Consider the following 19,778-nt stretch of genomic DNA (forward strand, 5'->3'; position numbering starts at 1 on the left):
AATTATTAAATTATTAAATTATTAAATTATTAAATTATTAAATTATTAAATTATTAAATTATTAAATTATTAAATTATTAAATTATTAAATTATTAAATTATTGAATTATTAAATTATTAAATTAATTAATTAAATATTCAATTATTTAATTACTAAATTATTAAATTTGTTTAAAAGCAACGATATTAAAGTATTACAACAACTGCTAATAATGTTTCAGAGATGGCGAAAAAGATTCCACTTGGTGCAGGTGGGATTTGAACCCACAACTGTACAAATCCCACCTGCACCAAGTGGAATCTTTTTCGCCATCTCTGAAACATTATTAGCAGTTGTTGTAATACTTTAATATCGTTGCTTTTAAACAAATAATATACATTGGCGCTTACACAGCCAAATAAAAACGGTACATTAAATTATTAAATTATTAATTATTGATTCATAATTCTAAAATTCTTAAATTCTAAAATTTTTGGAAGAAAGAAACCTATAGTAAGATACCCGTTAAATTTTGGCGTTGACTTCTGATTAAGTAGATGCAGTTTTTTTTCTGAATAAGTATTATTTACATCTATTTCTTTTTATTATTTCTTTTAATATTTGTATTTTAGATTTCATATTTTGGAATTTTTGTTTTTCTTCTATCTGAGCAAACCAAATTTTTCTCTTTACTTTTCGACACTCTAGCTTCGCGGCCTTTCTTGACAGAAAGTGGTAAGGGAGCGTTCTTTTATTTTTTTTTTATTTGATCCCCTACCCCCCTCGTAACAAAATTTTCATACAAATTTCTAAAAATTTGTATGGAGCGTAACAAGGCCTTCAACCCCACCACTAATAAAAGAACGCTCCCTTATGATTTGAACAGGGCGAGAATTTGGTTGCAATATTCACTTTCACTGCTGATTCGCGCACGTGAAAGGGAGGTTAAAATTTGTACCGGCTAGAAAATATTACGGCGCACTAGTGAGCGTGTGTTCGGACTCCACTGTTTTGAAGTGTCACGCAATTGTGCACACCTCTTTCATACTACCACATTGCGCCATGCGAGCCAAAAAAATCAAGGTTGCCAATTTTCCAAATGCCGTCAAGTTTGCAGATTTAAACACGTTCCTTTACATACATGTTCCTGGAGGACTTGATGAGAAATTACTTTAAAAAAATTGTGATTAGGATAAAATTCAATTTCAAATATAATTTATATGAACACGCCATAAAACGTTCAAACTTTTCTTCATTGTTGCTCAAAAAGTTCATTCACCACTTTCACAGATGAGCTCAACCCAGTTGCGCAGAGTTCCCAACATCCGCTGCAGAGAAAAAGCGCACAGCCTGGCATCCGCTGCGCAGCGCTCCGTCCTCCGTCTGTCAGAACACGCACATTTTCGCAACACCGCGTTTTCAAAATCGATCGTCCCTCTGTCGCTGTGTGCTGTGGTCTGGTACTGTCGGGATTTTTTCGTGCTTCAAGAATGAAGGTAACTCCTGCTGCTCCGCGGATTTCCGGCTGAAAAGTGCGCTTTTTCGTGCCGAATTCGGTGCCAAACGGGGGGCCGTGTCGCGTGTGCTCCGAAAGTGCTCGAGTGTCGTGCTGGGGACGGTCCGGTGGCCGCAGAATCGACCGTGGAAAAATTTTCCTCTCCCGTGACGGTAAAAGTGTGTGCGCGTGTGTGTGTGTGCGCCAATCGATCCAATGCGTTTTTTTTCTTGCGGGGACGTTCCTCCATGGATGGCCGTGGCCAAGGTGGAAGGTTGTTTTTTTCTTTCCGGGGACTTCATTTGGGAAGGGCCTACTGTAAGGGAAAGAACGTCTGCAGCCATTTCCGGTTTTGGGCTGAGGGCAGGGCGTTGAGGGAAAAAAGGGGCGCAGCGCAGCGCTTGCTGAGATTTGGATTCTTTTTTTTCTTCTCTGCTTTGGAGGGCGACACTCGAGTTTTGATTTGCTCTCAGCGGTCAAAGTGGGACAGGGCTGCCAACTTTGCGTTGCGTCATTGTTTTTTTCATTCTTGGATATTTTTGAAAAAAAGTTTTGCAAAACAGTGACAAAAACGTCTTTTTACCATAACTCAAAATAAAAACTGAACATTTTAGTAATTTTATGATTATTGCAAAACTCTTGTATGTTCTGAAAAGGTGATCCCTTTTTTTCATTGTTGTCTCATCCGTTCTTAGCGGGCAGGACAGTTAGTAAGAGAGCAACTCTCTTCTCTAATTTTTTTCTTCAGCTTTCTCTGCTTTGCAAATGAAAGCACGGCAATTTTGTACCATAAGCAATTTGTACTTTATAATAATTTTATCAGGCCACTCAAGTCGGGAAATCGGGAAAAAGTCGGGAATTTGTCAAAATCCGCCAAAAATCGGGAAAAAGTTGGGAATTTGTGATTTTTTCTCAGAAAGTCGGGAAAAGTCTGGAACCTTTTTGGAAAAAATCTCATTCTTGTATAATTTTGTAATATTTTGTACAATTTTCAAATTAAATTCATTCAATTCTTCTTTAGCATCTTACTTTAAATTTAGGGTCCCGTTAAAAGTCTTACTAAACAGTGGATGTATTTGACACAGATTTTTATAATATTTTTTCTTGGATCAAAGTTTTTTTTTTAATTGTTATGTTTATCAAACATTACCTCTTGTTTTTACTTCTTTTAGCCTAAAACAACAACAAAGTTAATGAAAAACTAATATAAATGTATATGGCTTGTATAAACGTATGTACATTGATCAAATATTTGAAAAAAGATTCTAACTTGTTTTTCGTGGAAAATATTTTTAATTGTTTGACTAAATTTATTAAGTCATTTCATATATATTTTTTTTTTCCAAATGTTTCCCTTGAACTTTTTTGTGAGTATGGGTAAATTAATCTAGATAAAGCTTTATTTTCAGTTATCGGAAAACTTGAATAGTGGAAAAATTTATTCGTTGTTCGTTCTGAATGCAATAAATATTTTTTTTTTGCGTTTTGAAAACATGAAAAAATATTGAATTTGCAAAAAAATAAATCCATCAAAACGAGGCCTCTGTGCTTTCTTATGCTAAATAGATAGGAAAACCAACAAGCTTAGTACAAGAGAGCACAGAGGCATCGAAATGTAGGTTTAAGTTATTCCCAATATTTCTAAAGAATTGGTTCTTTCGATAATTTTACATAAAATAAGTGGTAAAACAAACTGTTTTTTTTTTTCATTGACAAAAAAATATGGCAGTTAAATACTGAAAACTAGATAAATCAAAATTAATTTAAAAAATCAATAACAAAATTAAAAAAAAAACTAAGGGAAACTTAGTAAAATATTTTTTACGTATTCCTAGATATTTTCTGAATTCGTTGAAAGAATAATAGCAGCAATCATGTTTTAAAATAAAGAATAACATTTTAAGTTCAGTTATCTTTAACTTTTTGTCATTTCCAGTTGAAACGAAGTATCAAAAACTATACTTTTGCCAATTTAAAAATAAACATTGAAATTATAAATATTTTTAAACTTTCGGTTATTTTGCAAAGACTAATTGTTTGTGTTTCTAATCTGAATCAAAATAATGAGTGCTTCCATTTTTAAGGGTTTTTTTTTGTTGGAATTTGCTGTTAAAATTTCAGTTTTCACAAAAATTGTCAATAATTTATTTTTATTTTAAATTCATTTAGATTCTTTTATAAAAAGTTTTTTTGTTTGAAATCATTCTTTTGATAAGAAATGCCTATTATTTGAGATTCTGGAAAAGTCGGGAAAAAGTCGGGAATTTAAAAATGGGATTTGAGTGGTCACCCTGGATATTTCATTTAAATTTATTTCTTGAAGGTTATTGAAAAATGTTGCAAAATTAATCAAAAAATCACTGCCTACCATCGCCTTCTCGGATTGTCATCATTATTTTTTTCAGATTACTGAATCATTTTTGAGCATATTTGAGCTAATCCAAAGATTCGATTATCCGACTTTTTGCTTGAACTTCAGGCAATCGAGTCTGTTATCGACCTTTGAGAAGTCGTACCTTATGGGCTCTCTTAAGTTTGTAAACTAACTCCGTAGTAACAGTTCAATAGGGCGAATCTGCGTTTGTAAACAAGCAGCCTATCCCTTTTGCTCAAGTGACAGTTCACGTAAAGTAAGAGGGGGATAGACTGCTTGTTTACAAACGCAGATTCGCCCTATTGAACTGTTACTACGGAACTCACTGCTTGTGATTCTAGCAAAGTTAGATAACATGACTTTTTTTTTACTTATAATAGACAATTTTCTTAAAAAATAACAGCAAAACAAGCTAATTTTTAAAAGTTTTGTTTCTTCTATATTAATTTATTGCGTAGTGAGATTTAAAAAACACACACACACAAAATATATGTTATGTCTAAGTATTCTAAAGTCTTTGGTAACTTTTCAAAATCATAAGTAACTATTCAAAATTACGTAATCTTGCTTGTTTTGATAAAGAACTTGTCCTAAAAGCTCTTTTTCTGATGAGGTTTTAATCCAGAAAAATGTTGAATGGAACATTTGTTGAGTTTGGGTAATAAAGGGGTCAAACTTCATGGTTTTTGATTCTGGACATGAAAATTAAAAGTTTTACAGTGATGGTCACACCCTGGAGAAGCCGGTGTCCTCAAGAAAGGTTCTTAGTTGGGTAAGCAGAGCGGTTTGGATTAATGGCAAGGAAATCTAGAGGGTTGAGACGATCAAATGGCTCGGAGAGCACGACACCAGAGGAACTGACGATCTCCGATTGCTGATATGCAGGAAGGCGTGTACGCAGAATTCACTGTACTACAAAGGATACAGCATGTATAATCAGCTGCCTGAAGCAGCACACAACACCAGGAACATCAACGAGTTCAAAGGCTTGTGTAAGACTTTCGTGTGACAGTGACCGATGAAGAGTTACCCACGACACTTTGGGCCTCGTATGATGAAAGCTTGATCAACGCGAATCTCGGCGCGGTTTTAACCCTATGTGCTCATATGTGTTTGGAATAGCAAATGATCTCAAAACCCTAAATGGAAGCTGCAATCTAAATGCTGGACAAAACGACTCTACATAGAATTTTGTATGAGCGCCTCGAGATGAAGTGTGAGTGGAATGGATGGGCTTATACTGAAGTAGAGTAAGATCGGAGGACACTCTCAATAATAGATGACAGAATTATCGAAAGATATCTGCTGGTCACCCCTTTCCCACCGTAATATTACCGAATATTCATAATACGCCACCACGACCACCACAAAACTGCGCTAACGAGCGCCGAGTAGAGAAGGAAAGGTGTTGATAACCACTGCCGCTGCCAGTCCGGTTCGACCGAAATGGACCACAGAATCGAAGCGCTGAATTTCGCGAGAGCACGTCATTGCACCAACACACTGGCGGTCCACACGGCTGGACACACATTTGAAAGTGGCTAACTAGATACAAATTTGGCATCTGGTTGTATGGGTGTATTTTGCACAGATTCACCAGATTCTGATTTTTACTCTTTTTTTTTGTTTTTGTTGCTGTAACGACGTTCGTTCTGCTGCGGGGCAAGTCTTTGCGCTCTCCGACGACGTTGATGCGGATTCCGCGCGTTCTATGCGCGCGCGACATCCATACATCATCATCTCTGTGGTGGTGTTGGTGCCGCTGCTGGCTATTTGAATGATTTTTGCAGCAGCAGCTCGTTAGAATGGCGTGTACCTTGTAGGGTACTCTCTGTACCGTAACCGTTGGGTGGGGTGACTTTGGACTTTGGAATTTTACTCATTTTGTTTAACATTCCTTGCAGCTGTGAAGACTCTGAAGAGGTGTAGCGCTACAACGGCAGATGACAAACCAAGTCTGCAGCATCAAACCACCCCAGTTGACGGTAGTATGCGCGCGCGATATATGAACCCCGTGCAGCGCGAGTCGACTCGACGACGAGAGCACAGAACCTCCTCCCGTTTTTCGCGGAGCAGAGCCGTCTCGTCTGGTCTCTGACGTGTGGTGTTCTCACCACATAAACGCCATCAGCCAAAGAGTCCGGACCGTGTGTGTGCGTGTGTCCGTCATCGATTCCAGCGCGAGCCCTTCCGATGGGCAGCAGCACCGCCGTCGTTGCGTTGGTTTTTTCCGCGAAAGGTGTTTAATTCGATATAGCTGAAAAGAGGCGAACCAAAGGAAACGGGACGCGGACACTATTTTTAAGAACGCGCTTTCCCAAACGTGGCTGTTACGCAAAAGGAAAGAAAAAGAGGTACATCGAGCTATAGCTCTAGCTGCAGTCCGTGTTCTGTACCTTTTGCCTATTTCAAGGACAATCGTCTGCATTGCACAACGACCGACGACGGTGACTTTTTTTTCCTTCATTTCCAAGTGCCAAAACGCTGCTAGAGTGTGGTGTGAAGTCGTGAAGTAGCGCGCGAGTCCTTCACTGCAGCAGCAGCAGTCCGAAAGTGTCACGCCTCGCGTGCGGGAAAAAAAGAAGGTGTTTTTTTTCGGCTGTGCTGAATGTGCGCAAGCAAACGGGGGGTTCCAAGGGGGTGTCGTCGATTGAAGAGTTCTAATCCTGGTCGCGTTTGAGGAACTGTGAGGTGAAGAAAACGTCGTGTGGTTTGTGCGTTATGTAATGTTCTAAATTGGTGTCAAAACTAATCAATAACACCTTGACTGGCCAACGAGAGGGAAGTGAGAGAGGGGTAGAAAAAAGGTCGCAGCCCAGGTGTAGGGTTGGGGGGGGTTAGGGAAAGTGTGCTCTCGCGACGTCAAAATCGATCTGCATCGAGCAGCAGCAGCAGCTCGAAAAAATGCTACAGTTTTTTTACTCATAAAGTAAAATCGATTAGGATTCTGGAAGTTGTGTCAGGTTCTCGGTCACTGCTGTCAAACTATTGCAAAGTTAACATTGAAATGTGTGCTTCTAGGTTTCTCCTTAAGTTGTCCTCAGAAATGAGGAAAAATGCAGATAGATCAGCGTTGTTTCTGGTCCTATCAACCATCACGACCTCCAACACATTTTTAAAATTTACGGAAAAATCTCAAAATCCATCCACAAAAAAAAAAAGAAAAAAGTAAAATAGCAGTTGTGTGTGTTTGGCCTAATACAATTAGGTTTTACGCCGACTCGGTTTTGAGGTTAGAAATTTGACAGCTTGGCTGCACTGTTTACATTTTTTGCACGTGTGTCTCTGTAAAAATGTGTGTGCGTGTGCGCTCGTGACGTCACGCTGTAAAACCTAATATCTGCCTAATAATCTGTCCCAAGTATTAGGTGGTGACCGCACTCGAATGGGCATCGTCCGACCCCGCCTAAACATGGGTTTGTTGACGAGCAGGATCAAACCTTTTGTCGCTCGAAAAACGAAGTTAAACTACTACTGTTGTGATATTCATGAAAACTATTTAAAAAAATAGGTTCACGGATTTGTTTACGATTTTTTTATAACTTTTTTCACCACAAAATCTCCAATATCTTTGGACGTAATCTTTGAACGAATCTTTAGAGCATTTTTGTGGCCATATTTAGGCCCAACAACTCAAAACAAAACAACAAAAAAAGAGATTTCCAAAAACGTGTCCACGTGGCTTATGGACCTTTCCAAAGAAAAAAAAAACTCGAAATTAAATCTATTGCAACGAATTATCTTTGCGGCCAACTTCACAAAGTAGGCCTGGCTAGGTTACACAAACGATTGGCACAATGGCACACACACAAGCGCAAACTGTCTCCACTCACTGATTCTGCGGCCACTGACAACAACGGCGATCAACAAATCCCAGCAGGCTTCGATCACGTGCACCGAATGATGCTGCAGGCACTCCTTTTTAGCAAATAATTTGTAATTTCTAACAATATTTTCTTGTTACCTTCCGTTCCATTTCTCAAGTGCAGATATTAGGCAGGATTGTTTAAGGTAAGAACAAACAAACAGTGGCCTAATAGCAGAAGCAGCAGTCGCAGCAGCAGAAACAACAACTTTCTTTCAAACACAACAAAGAAACAAGAAGAAGAAGAAAGCGCACGCAACAACCAGTGGGAACAGGAAGGAGCAGAAGAAAGAAGCAGCCGCAGCAAAAGTCCGAACTCGGAAGTGTCGTCAATTGCGTTATCGTCGAATTTGTCGTCGTCGTCGTCCGTGTGTTCAAGTGAGAGTTTGTGAGTGTTTCGTCGTCGTCGAATCGGATTCGGATTTTGCAGCAGCGCGCGCGCGTCCACACAAGCCAAGGAGCAGGTCTCTGGAGTTGTGCGTTTCGTTCAGTATTTTACCTTTGAGAGGAATCTGCTAGGAGTAGAACCGATGGCATCGGTTGGGGTGTTTTCCTTCCCGAGTGCCCTCGCCGGTGGCAGTGCCACGGGGGGTGGCAGCCAGGTTCCGGCGCCGCTGTCTCCGGTTGCGACGTCAATTTCCAGCAGTCCCGAAACGTCACCGTCGCCGCCACCGTCTGCTGTGGCAAGTCCGCCGACGCCGCCCCCGCCGGCGTCCCCTACGCCGGAGATGTCCCCACCGTTGGTGGTGCGACCGCCGACCCCGCCCATGTCCGGCCCGGCCGGTCTGTTTGCCGACGCGTTCAAGCTGGTCGCGGACAGCTCGATGCCGTTCGACGAGCTCGACTCGAACGCTAGCGTCGGGGGTGGACGCGGTGGGCCCGGAAGTGTTGGGGCGCCCGAGTCGGTCAACGGGGGCGGAAGCAGCGCCGGTGGGTACCCGCTCGATGTGGGCGGTTCGCTGTCCGACTGTATGGAGCAGGACTGTTCGCTGTGCCAGTGAGTATTTGTTGGTAGGATGTTTTGTCGGATTCAGATCTAATTTTTGTCTCTCTCTCTCCGCAGGAACAAGTTTATCTCGCCGCGTGTCCTCGCCTGTCTGCACGTGTTCTGTGAGACATGTCTGGAGAAGCATCTGGGAGATGCGGACGAGCTGAAGAAGCTGGAGGGATTGATCGAGTGTCCGACGTGCAAGCAGCCGACCAAGGTTGGCACCAAGGGCATCGGTGCGCTGCACCAGGACTACGTCCTGACGAACGTGCTGGATCTGTCCACGATCGAGCCGTCGATGTTGGCGTGCACGTCCTGCAAGAGCAAGGAGATGGCCATTTCGCGCTGCAACGATTGCGCCAACTTTTTGTGCGCCAGCTGTGACAACGCTCACCGGTACATGCGTTGCTTCGAGGACCACAAAGTGGTTCAGCTGGAGGATCTGCGCAAGTCGTCGGAGAAGGTGGCCATCCACAAGCCGCTGTACTGCAGCGTCCATCCGCCGGAGAACCTCAAGTACTTTTGCTTCAACTGTCAGATTCCGGTGTGCAACGAGTGCTTGATTGGTGAGCACAAGGGCAAGGAACACAACTATCAGATCATCAGCGAAGCGGAGAAGCCGATGCGGTTGGAGCTGGAGCAGCTGATGAAGGAGGCTCGCACCAAGATCGAGTACTGCAACCAAACGACGACCAACCTGGATGCGTCGCTGCACGATCTGCAGAACCAGTTCGAGACGGCACGCGATTTGATCAACGAGTCGTTCCAGAGCTTCAAGGCCGTTCTGGAAAAGTGTCGCGATAACGCGCTGAAGAATCTCGAAAAGCTGCACTCGGAGCGCGAGCTCAAGATCATGGAGATGTTCCACCAGGTGGAAAAGTCGTCGGACAAGATTGAAAACACGGCCAAGTTCACCAAGAAGGTGCTGGATCAAGCCAACGGTCCCGAGCTGCTCAGCTTGAAGAAGATGATTGCGGCTCAGTTTGCCAGTCTGATCGGGTCGACGCCCAAGGTGGACGTCAACTTTTCGCTCGAGTTCCAAACCAGCTTTGAGAAGTTCGACCAGATTGCGGCCGAGTTGTTCGGCTCGTTCCGCACGGAGATTACTCCGCCAAGCCCGAAGGAGACTACTCCGCCGCCGTCGCTGCCCGGAATGGCCATCATGATCAACAAGCCGCCAACCAACGGCACAGGTCTGTCGCAGGGTCCGCTGACCGGTTCCGTCACTGCCTCGAGCCCGATCTCGTTGCCAACATCGATGCAGTCATCGTTCGACGGTGACATGTCCAACCTGGGCGCCAGCTACATGCTGCCGCACGTGCTCACTCCGGAACCACCAGCATCGACTCCGATTGCCAACCCGCACATAGCGGCCGCTGCACCAGCTACCGTCGGAGGATCGGCCTCGCTGCCCGGTCTCACCAGCATCGCCGAGTACAACCTGCACCGGCTGGCGAACCTTGCCGAAACCGCAAACGACATCGTTCCGGACGCCATCGTCCCGGTCAACAGCGCTGCCGCCCCGAATCCCAACTTTACGCTGGCGGATTTGATCTCCGGCGACCAGAATGCGTTCCAGGCACTGGCCAAGTACGGCCTGAACAACCCGGAACTGCAGCCGGGACCGATGATGCCACCGCACCCGAACATGGACCAACAGCTGCTGCTGAACGACTTCTCCGGACTGCCGGGTGGTCCGGCATCGACCATGCTTCCAACTTCCCCCATGTCGATGGACGGATCGTCGCTGGCCGGCGATATGGCCGGTGCCATGAGCCGATTCCAGGTGAACGGCCGCACCAAGGCCACTCCGATGCAGATTCGGTGCAAGTTTGGCTCGCTTGGCCAGACCAAGGGCCAGTTCAACTCGCCGCACGGCTTCTGTCTGGGCGTTGACGAGGAGATTGTCGTGGCCGACACCAACAACCATCGCATCGAGATCTTCGAGAAGAACGGCACGTTCAAGTTCTCGTTTGGCGTGCCCGGCAAGGAGGAGGGCCAGCTGTTCTACCCCCGAAAGGTAGCGGTGATGCGATCCAGCGCCAAGTTTGTCGTTTGCGATCGCGGAAACGAACGCTCGCGCATGCAGATCTTCTCCAAGAACGGACACTTTATCAAGAAGATCGCCATTCGGTGAGCACCTAGACATTCATAGTAGTTTGCGGGGGAAAACTGACGTGAATCTTTTCAGCTACATCGACATCGTGGCCGGACTGGCCGTCACCAACAAGGGGCTGATCGTCGCCGTGGACAGCGTCTCGCCGACCGTGTTCATCATCTCGGAGGACGGCAACCTGATTCACTGGTTCGACTGCAGCGACTTTATGCGCGAGCCGTCCGACATCGCAATCAATGGTGAGTTCGATCGTTCTTCAGAAAAAAAAGGACACAGCTTGACCATAATCTTGTTGCAGGTTCCGACTTTTACGTGTGCGACTTCAAGGGCCACTGCGTGGCCGTGTTCTCCGAGGAGGGTACGTTCAAGTATCGTATCGGCAGCGAGAAGGTTACCTGCTTCCCGAATGGTATCGACATCTCGGACGCCGGCGACGTGCTAATCGGCGACTCGCACGGCAACCGCTTCCACGTGGCGTGCTACAGCAAGGACGGCCAGCTGCAGTCCGAGTACGAGTGTCCGTACGTAAAGGTAAGGTCTACGGTGCGCGTCTGACGGAATTGATCAGCTGCTACAGTCACGATTGTTTGTTGCAGGTATCGCGCTGCTGCGGTCTCAAAATCACCTCCGAGGGGTACGTCGTCACGTTGGCCAAAAATAATCATCACGTGCTCGTACTCAACACCCTCTACATTCAGTGATTGACCGCCGGAGCTAGAATCCTCAAGCCGAATCGCTAAGCACCAAGTAAGTACCCGCCCGCCCGTCAGAAAGAAAGAGAGATAGAAAAACGCCCCCAATATGTTCTGCTCAGCACGGCTCAAAGCTGTGTGCGCACCGTGGCCACCATCTGTAACCCTTACAGAGAGAGAGATCAACAACAACAAACGTCTTTCTTTCGTCTCCAAGAAAGAGGCCACCAAAACAAAACGTACACACCAGGGAGAACGAAGGAAAGAGAAGGGAAAACGAAAGATATTATGTTGTTTTACCAATATTATTACTATTTTAATTTTTCCTTTTTATTAACACTATTTACAATTTTATCCTTAAAATTACGCTATTTTAAACAATATTTATTATCGAAAACTGAAAAAAATGAATGATCTCCATTTTTATTTTACAACAGCAAGAGCGAGATACTGTTTTTATTATTTTATTGTAAACGCAAACAAACAACAAAAAAAAGCACTCACAGCACCATACTAGAAACAAAAGCAAAAATTTGTCAAACAAAGAGATGCAGGAAACGTTTGTAGAGGGAAGCGAAGCGTATGGTGTGAGTCTTATTTTACTCTGTTAGTAGAAAGGCGCGAATATTTATAGGGATTAAGCGAAAAAACAAACTAGCAACAGAAAAATCAGAAAATCAAACCTTTCGAATATCTGTAAATATTTTTACTTGATTCTTATACACAAGCTGAAAAAACAACACCCGAAGCAAGCTTAAACACGTAACTAGTAGGCGTAATTTCCTTTTTAAAAAAAACCACGCTGGAAAACAAAGTAGCAGGGGAAAACAAAACAAAAAAGAAGCATATTTTACACTCAAACACACACACACACATGCATAGAGAAGTTGTATACATTATACACACTTGTAGGAAGATCGCCATATTTTTTTTGCAATATGATTATTATTTTTATTGATTTTCTCTTTGTGTAGTAGAACAGCAGCAGTAGCGTAGTAGGCGCGGAAACCCCGTTTTTGTTTCCAGTTTTCAAAGGCAAACATTTTAGAGATAGGATTAGTCGTGTGGGGCGCGCGTCACAAAAATTTATTAGCTAAGTTTATTCTAGAGAGAGCGAGAGAGCAGAATAGGTCGATCTGTTGATGTTAAAACCGCTTTGTTCATTTTGTTTTCTTAAAATTATGAGGCATTAAACATGTTTTACCTTTTATTTCCGTTAAACGTACACCACATGTGTTACTGCTGAAAGTCTTGTTTTCCGGAACCCGAAAAAAAGTACACAGTATTGTCCACCTTTTATTTTTTAAATTTGAATTGCACTCCAACATCGTTTTTTTTTATCGGTTGATCGAATTTACTCAAACCCTTGGAATTCGAGCGCCAAATTATCACAAATCACGTCATTTTTATTTAGGTTAGAGTTACTTGTGTGATGATTTTGAAAAACTATGCATAAGCGAAAAAGAGACCCTTTTTTTTACAAAATATTATTTTGCCTTTTAAATCAGCAAGAAATTGTACTCTAGAAGAGACCGTTTAGTTATGAATCAATTCCGGTTATCTAATCATTAGTTTAGTTGAATAGTTTTTTTTCTTTTCCTTAAAATATCGTCCTTCTTTCCGACAGAAAAGTGCGAGAGAATCTCTAAATCTGTCGTCGTCGTCGTCGTACCTAAAACATCGTTTTACAAACACAACCACAAAAAAAGCAGTGCAAGTTTTATGTACTCCAAATGCAATAACAAAGATGCCATACTTTCCTTTTGTTTGATAACGATAATTTTCTGTTTACTTCTGCTAATAGCGGTAAGGTCGGGGTTAAACTTTAAATGGGGCACAAAATCGTTTAATAATGTTTTGCTTTCAAGAGAGATCATTTGTTCGCGGTACGTCTCACACATACAAATTGATGCGTTCAGGCCTACTGTGCTGAGTTTGTCGTAGAGACGATTCGTTGAATTTAATAGAAATCGTCTAGCTTTCTTGTCAACGGCTCACACATATAAATTGAAACGGCCAGGCCTTCTGTGCTGAGTTTGACGCAGAAACGGTTCGTTGAATTTAATAAAATTGAATAAAAACAGTCGAATCTTTTAGCTTTTTCGTCAACGCCTCACACATACACGTTTAAGCGGCCAGGCCTACTGTGCTAGGTTTGCCGCAGAGACGATTCGTTGAGTTTGATTAAATTAATGAAAACAGTCAAATCTTTCTCGAACTAATATATCAGTACATTATTTTACAACGTGTGCCCTGCTGACAAGTTAATCTCGACTTTGGCAGCCATCATTCCTGTTAGGAAAAAATCGGCTTGCTCTAATTTTGGCTGCAAACCGACGCTTTTAAATTATTTTCCCCCAGAATTACGACACGCATACCCTTTTGAGTCATTCGTCTTTTTGAATCGTCCTTGTTGAAGAATGATATCGTTCATAGAACACGCTCAATTTTTATTTAATTTTATTCATTAATATTTTAGCTCAAATGGTTCCACTTTGAGGAAGAAATTGGTTGTTTGTGATGTTTCCGCTTTGCAAACTAAAACAAACACAAACAAATCGTACTAAAAAGCAGCAAACAATTTCTCCCTCGAACGCGACCAGACACAGTTTTATTTTTTCCCTAGTTTAAGTCGCACGCTTACAACATGATTAAGGAACAGTACCCTTCTGCTGCATTTAGAAAACGATACAGTTAGGTAGTCCTGTTAGGGAGGAAGAAGGAATGCGTGGAGCAAAGTAAATACATCCACAACATCCGCAACAAAGCAAAAAGACAAACACACTGACAAAGGTAACAAAGTAATCGAGAACGAGAGTAGTTGAAAACAACCCAAAGTAAATATTGCGTATTTAAAATGATATTTTTGCCTTATATTTTACATTTTTACATCATTAGTAGTAATTCCTTATACATACATACACACGAAAATATATACCTAAATATATATATTAAAAAAATATATACTGGGTGTAAATACGGCCCACAGTAGTGTGGGAGAGAACACACGCTGGTTGGCGTTTTTGACTTCTTCTTTATATCGATAATCGCGAATTAGGCGTAGAGAGTTCTATTGTTGGTCGAGTGATTTTACCAAAAAGATAACAAAAAAAAAATACATCATATTTTTGTAAAACAAAAATAAAAGCTTACGCAGGTAATTCTTCAAACACATGTAGCAAGAAGATAATCGAAATAAGAAGTGGCTAGCATGTACTTGAAAAACGCAGGCAGACTTGCAACACAACACCTTACAAAAGTTTATATTAAAAAAAAAGTTCCTTGAATGTTTATCTGTGTGCGTTTCGAGTGCGCGAATGACATTTACTGTTGGTTTGTTTGGTTCAGTTTGGTTTCCGCCAGCTCCCCGACCCCCAAATATTGCGAATCTCGAAACCAAATAGACAGCAACTAAAGCAACAGTCCGTTTTGCGTAGTAGATCCACAAACATATCCAATCTCTCCAACGCGCGTCAATTTTAATCAATCGTTAGGGGTTTAATTAGGGGTTTTTTTTTCTCGGAAAATCGCGAAACAAAAAAAATACGATTTACAGCAGCGTCTCTCTCCGTGCTCTAAGCACTCACGCAAATAGTGGGTCTCGCGTTTTAAAATGCCCTTGAACAGCTAAGGGTTAGGCCAGGCCTACTGCGTTGTGTTTACCGCAGCGTTGGGTGATTGCGCGGGTAATTTTTTCCCAACTATTTTACACACATCATATTATACAATTTAAAAAATGTGAAAGCCACAAAGAACTGTAATTATTTATCAGAACTAGGTAAACATAAAAAGAACTAAATGAAAGGAATAATAGTGCCATGTTTTAAAATACACACACAGATAATGTAATTATTTTTGTTTAGTTTAACTATACATTTATTACCGAAAGTAACAACAACAACAAATGACAAACGCTGCTGAAAACAAAAATCCCCAAAACGTTCGCAAAATAGTATTGTCATTTTGAGACCTTTCTTTGAAAGTAAAGTATCAACCCACGCAAGAGAAGAAGAAGGCATAAAAAAAGCGGAAATTTCACGGCAAATTAAAACTTTTTTTTTAATTTTATCTCTCGATAAGCAATCATGTTTGGCTGTAGTGTTCCTTAATTGATATAGTCTCCTATATACATATATATTATTTTAGAGGTTTTTTTTCTGGCCGCTCTCAAGCGCATATATAGTAGCCTGTCCCATTTTGAGGTCATGTCGAGGAATTTCAGGTGCTCACTTCTTAAATGATAGATTATGATGTTAGGAACAATGTTTTCTTAGACAAGAAAAAATAATAAAATACTTTCTCGCACCCCCTAGTCGATTTACTGAAAAAAGTCACTTTTTTGAACAAATTTTCTAAAATCGCTTGGAATCAATACAAAAACTGTTTCGATCAGGTGTGTATTATCTTCAAACGATAGGTTTTTGTCCATAGATTAAGATGCACTATCAATATTGGACCAAAATTTAAGTTTTTGGACTCTCCCAGGCGGATTTGTGTTGAAAAAATCGCATTTTTTCGAAACTTTTTTCAGAAATGTTCATTTAATTTAGGGTAGCCTATTTTTCCCAGTAAAACCAATACATGCAGCTTGTAGGAAATTTCATGGCGAACATTTTTCCCTCTGAGAAAATGCAATTTCGACACTCCAGAGCCGAGATATTTGAGTTTTAGTGAGGAAAAAGTGCCAATTTTCAAAATTTCTCAGAATTCAGAAGCAAGGCCTACTAATTACACGATGTAGCAAGCATATGTCTCAAAGGTCAGGGTATGCTTTTTTATAGTAATTTTGGTCGCTGAATCCGAATCTGAAATCAAATTTCGTGTAAACAGTGATGTTTTGGAGCTACACCCTTTTAGAATGTTATTTGCGTGTTTGAGAGGCAGTTTTTGTAAATATTGATCGGTTTGTTCTAGAGGTCGTATCGAGGTGCTCCGATTTGGATGAAACTTTCAGCGTTTGTTTGTCTATACATGAGATGAACTCATGCCAAATATGAGCCCTCTACGACAAAGGGAAGTGGGGTAAAACGGGCATTGAAGTTTGAATTTTCTGAGGATTTCAAATATGACAAAAGTGAGACTAAAAAGTGCCGCTATGGATGCCTACAGGACAATAACTAACGTTGTAAAATGTTTGGTATAGAAAAATCGAAAAACTATGAGAAAAACTGTGATTGGCCAAAAAGTTATTACCGTAGGCTTATAGTTCATGAAATTCCCTAACTTTTGAACTAAAAGAGTATGGGTGTTGGAGGCTGTTGCAAAAAGATATTGAGGTTTAAAAAAAACCACTTTAACAGTAATTTGCAAAAGCTATGAGAAAAAGTTAAACCAACCCTGGATGTCTATGGCCCATTTTAAAGTGCTTCAAAAGACCTTTCGAATGCATCTAAGAGAGTGGGAATTGATGAAGTTTTACTAAAATGTGAGCAATTTAATTTTAAGATTTTTTATGTTTTTTACCCCACTTCCCTTTGTCGTAGAGGGCTCATATTTGGCATGAGTTCATCTCATGTATAGACAAAAAAACGCTGAAAGTTTCATCCAAATCGGAGCACCTCGATACGACCTCTAGAACAAACCGAGCAATATTTACAAAAACTGCCTCTTAAACACGCAAATAACATTCCAAAAGGGTGTAGCTCCAAAACATCACTGTTTACACGAAATTTGATTTCAGATTCGGATTCAGCGGCCAAAATTACTATAAAAAAGCATACCCTGACCTTTGAGACATATGCTTGCTACATCGTGTAATTAGTAGGCCTTGCTTCTGAATTCTGAGAAATTTTGAAAATTGGCACTTTTTCCTCACTAAAACTCAAATATCTCGGCTCTGGAGTGTCGAAATTGCATTTTCTCAGAGGGAAAAATGTTCGCCATGAAATTTCCTACAAGCTGCATGTATTGGTTTTACTGGGAAAAATAGGCTACCCTAAATTAAATGAACATTTCTGAAAAAAGTTTCGAAAAAATGCGATTTTTTCAACACAAATCCGCCTGGGAGAGTCCAAAAACTTAAATTTTGGTCCAATATTGATAGTGCATCTTAATCTATGGACAAAAACCTATCGTTTGAAGATAATACACACCTGATCGAAACAGTTTTTGTATTGATTCCAAGCGATTTTAGAAAATTTGTTCAAAAAAGTGACTTTTTTCAGTAAATCGACTAGGGGGTGCGAGAAAGTATTTTATTATTTTTTCTTGTCTAAGAAAACATTGTTCCTAACATCATAATCTATCATTTAAGAAGTGAGCACCTGAAATTCCTCGACATGACCTCAAAATGGGACAGGCTAATATATAGTTATTAGGAAGTTCCAAAACTAGTATTTACATTTACAATTAATAAAGAAAATGTGGAGTAAACGGAAATGGCGGATGTGTGTCGTAGCGTGCATCGTGTGCTGGTAGTAGTATGTATGTAGTTGTATAGATGGATGTAGTATTGGCAGATGTAGAAATTAACGCAAAATTCAAAACAAAGCAAAAAAACATTTTCGTAGATAGGTTTCATTGTTCATATTTTCGTTGTCTGGTTGGAAGATGTGGAGAAGAGAAAAAAAAAATGCTAAAGCTACAATGTGTACTGTAACGTATACATTATGTTACACTTACACACACATATATACATTATACACCGTGTCCGTATGGTTTTGAGAGTGTCTTGTCGGAATGTTGAAAGAATTTTTCATGGTAGGAAATAGCAAGAAAAAAAAATAAACAAACAGGAATCACATTTGTATAACTGTAATTACAAACAAAAAAAAACACAATCAAAAACTCTTACCATGGATGTGTAAGTATTTGATATGCTGTGACAAACTAAGAGAAATCTTTTCGCCTATTTATTTGTTCCCTCGTTTTAAAGAACATTTAGTTTTGTTTTTAAGTATTTTGTAAGTTTTAAAGTCAACTAGCGCGCGTACACAACACGGCGTAAACGCTCGCTTTAGTTTGCAATGTTCTGAAAAGATTACCAATTTGAAAGAACAGCGCACACACACTTTTACAAATATCTAGCAAGAAACAACTAATTAAACTACACGAATCATCGACGCAAACACAAACAGCATGAAATTGAAACCGTTTGTTCCGAGTCAAAGACCCCCAATATTTAATTTACAAACTTTTATTAGCATTGTAGAAGAAAAATAACAAGAAAATGAATGCTCACCTTTACACCTTTTTATACACAGCAACTTAAAGTTGATGATTAAAGAAGAAAAGAAAATCACAAAAAAAAACAAACAATTATACACATTAAACTCTTTACAGGCACTGTTCTAGAACTCTTCACCTCACAACTAAACAATCCACACACACTTACACAAAACCAATTTTCAAGTTTGAAAAGTGCGCAGACAGTTTAACTCTTTTTTTTTTAGTTTCTAAAACTCCAAACCAAACCATCCTTTTGGACATCACATTTTGCTGATGTTGCCGGTACCTTCCGCGCACTTTCGGTTTGCGATCCAAAAGATGAGAAATATCTATTTTGCAGGTTGAAATCATAATTTTTCTATATTTTTTGCGTAAAATAAAACTTCATCTAAGCATATTTTATTTTGTTTGGCGAGCTAAAGGTTATTTGGCCAGACCTACCTTAAAGCTTTGACCGCAGACACGAATCTTCGGAGAAGACAAAAATCGAACTAAAGCAAATCAAAGTTTACCGTCGCTTGGATCGCTACCGATTGCTGTGCACACAATTATTTACAAATTGCATTTAACAATATTCAGTCAGAGTCCTGCTGTTTCAGTTTAGTTTGAACAGTAAAACAACAACAACAAACACAGTCTCGTAAAAGGATATGTGATACTATACAATTTTTGTTTGCCACACCACCACCCTCCTTACTTAGTAACGATGTTTTGTTGAAAATTTGAGTAACCCTTGTGCAAATTTTGTTTCAACACTCACACACCCCGTAGAACAGACATGTACAAAATTATATTTATATACGAATAAAATGGTAGGCAAAATATTTAAACGAAAATTGTATCCCAGTCGTCATCATCAACAAAAAAAGAATATATTTTTCTGCAAAAAAATGCTAGAAGGAGAACAACTACAGTGGATTCATTACAAAACAAGAATAACAATAAAAATACCTTTTTCTCATACGACGAATAAACAAAACAAAACCAACTATTGATAAATACACACAAGACAACTATTTACATATTATTATGAATTGCTCTTACACTTTCAAGTAAACAAAAGAAAACTCACACTCACATAATAACAAACAAACTAAAAAC

At 40.4% G+C, this 19,778-nt stretch overlaps 1 protein-coding gene across 3 annotated transcripts; it reads left to right on the forward strand.

The window, feature by feature from the left end:
• Positions 1 to 1,317: 1,317 nt before the first annotated feature.
• LOC120422577 (brain tumor protein) lies at positions 1,318 to 19,778 on the forward strand. Of its 3 annotated transcripts, none has more exons than XM_039586063.2 (6): positions 1,318 to 1,476; positions 7,839 to 8,711; positions 8,778 to 10,835; positions 10,894 to 11,057; positions 11,117 to 11,349; positions 11,415 to 19,778. In XM_039586063.2, the coding sequence occupies exons 2-6, from the start codon at positions 8,245 to 8,247 to the stop codon at positions 11,517 to 11,519; spliced, it is 3,027 nt and encodes a 1,008-aa protein (XP_039441997.1). In that variant the 5' UTR covers positions 1,318 to 1,476; positions 7,839 to 8,244; the 3' UTR covers positions 11,520 to 19,778. The 3 variants fall into 3 exon arrangements, with proteins under 3 accessions (XP_039441997.1, XP_039441998.1, XP_039441999.1); XM_039586064.2 differs by having other exon boundaries at positions 1,352 to 1,476; positions 7,834 to 8,711; XM_039586065.2 differs by lacking the exon at positions 1,318 to 1,476 and adding an exon at positions 5,907 to 6,203.

The sequence above is a fragment of the Culex pipiens genome, chromosome 1, assembly GCF_016801865.2.
Source record: "Culex pipiens pallens isolate TS chromosome 1, TS_CPP_V2, whole genome shotgun sequence".
In the NCBI taxonomy this organism is placed as follows: Eukaryota; Metazoa; Arthropoda; class Insecta; order Diptera; family Culicidae; genus Culex; species Culex pipiens.

Excerpts from the sequence above, each read along its gene's own strand:
- LOC120422577 (XM_039586063.2), top strand. The coding sequence starts at position 8,245 with ATGGCATCGGTTGGGGTGTTTTCCTTCCCGAGTGCCCTCGCCGGTGGC. Across the intron at positions 8,712-8,777 it reads CAGGACTGTTCGCTGTGCCA|GAACAAGTTTATCTCGCCGC; the intron begins GTGAGTATTTGT and ends CTCTCTCCGCAG. Across the intron at positions 10,836-10,893 it reads ATCAAGAAGATCGCCATTCG|CTACATCGACATCGTGGCCG; the intron begins GTGAGCACCTAG and ends GAATCTTTTCAG.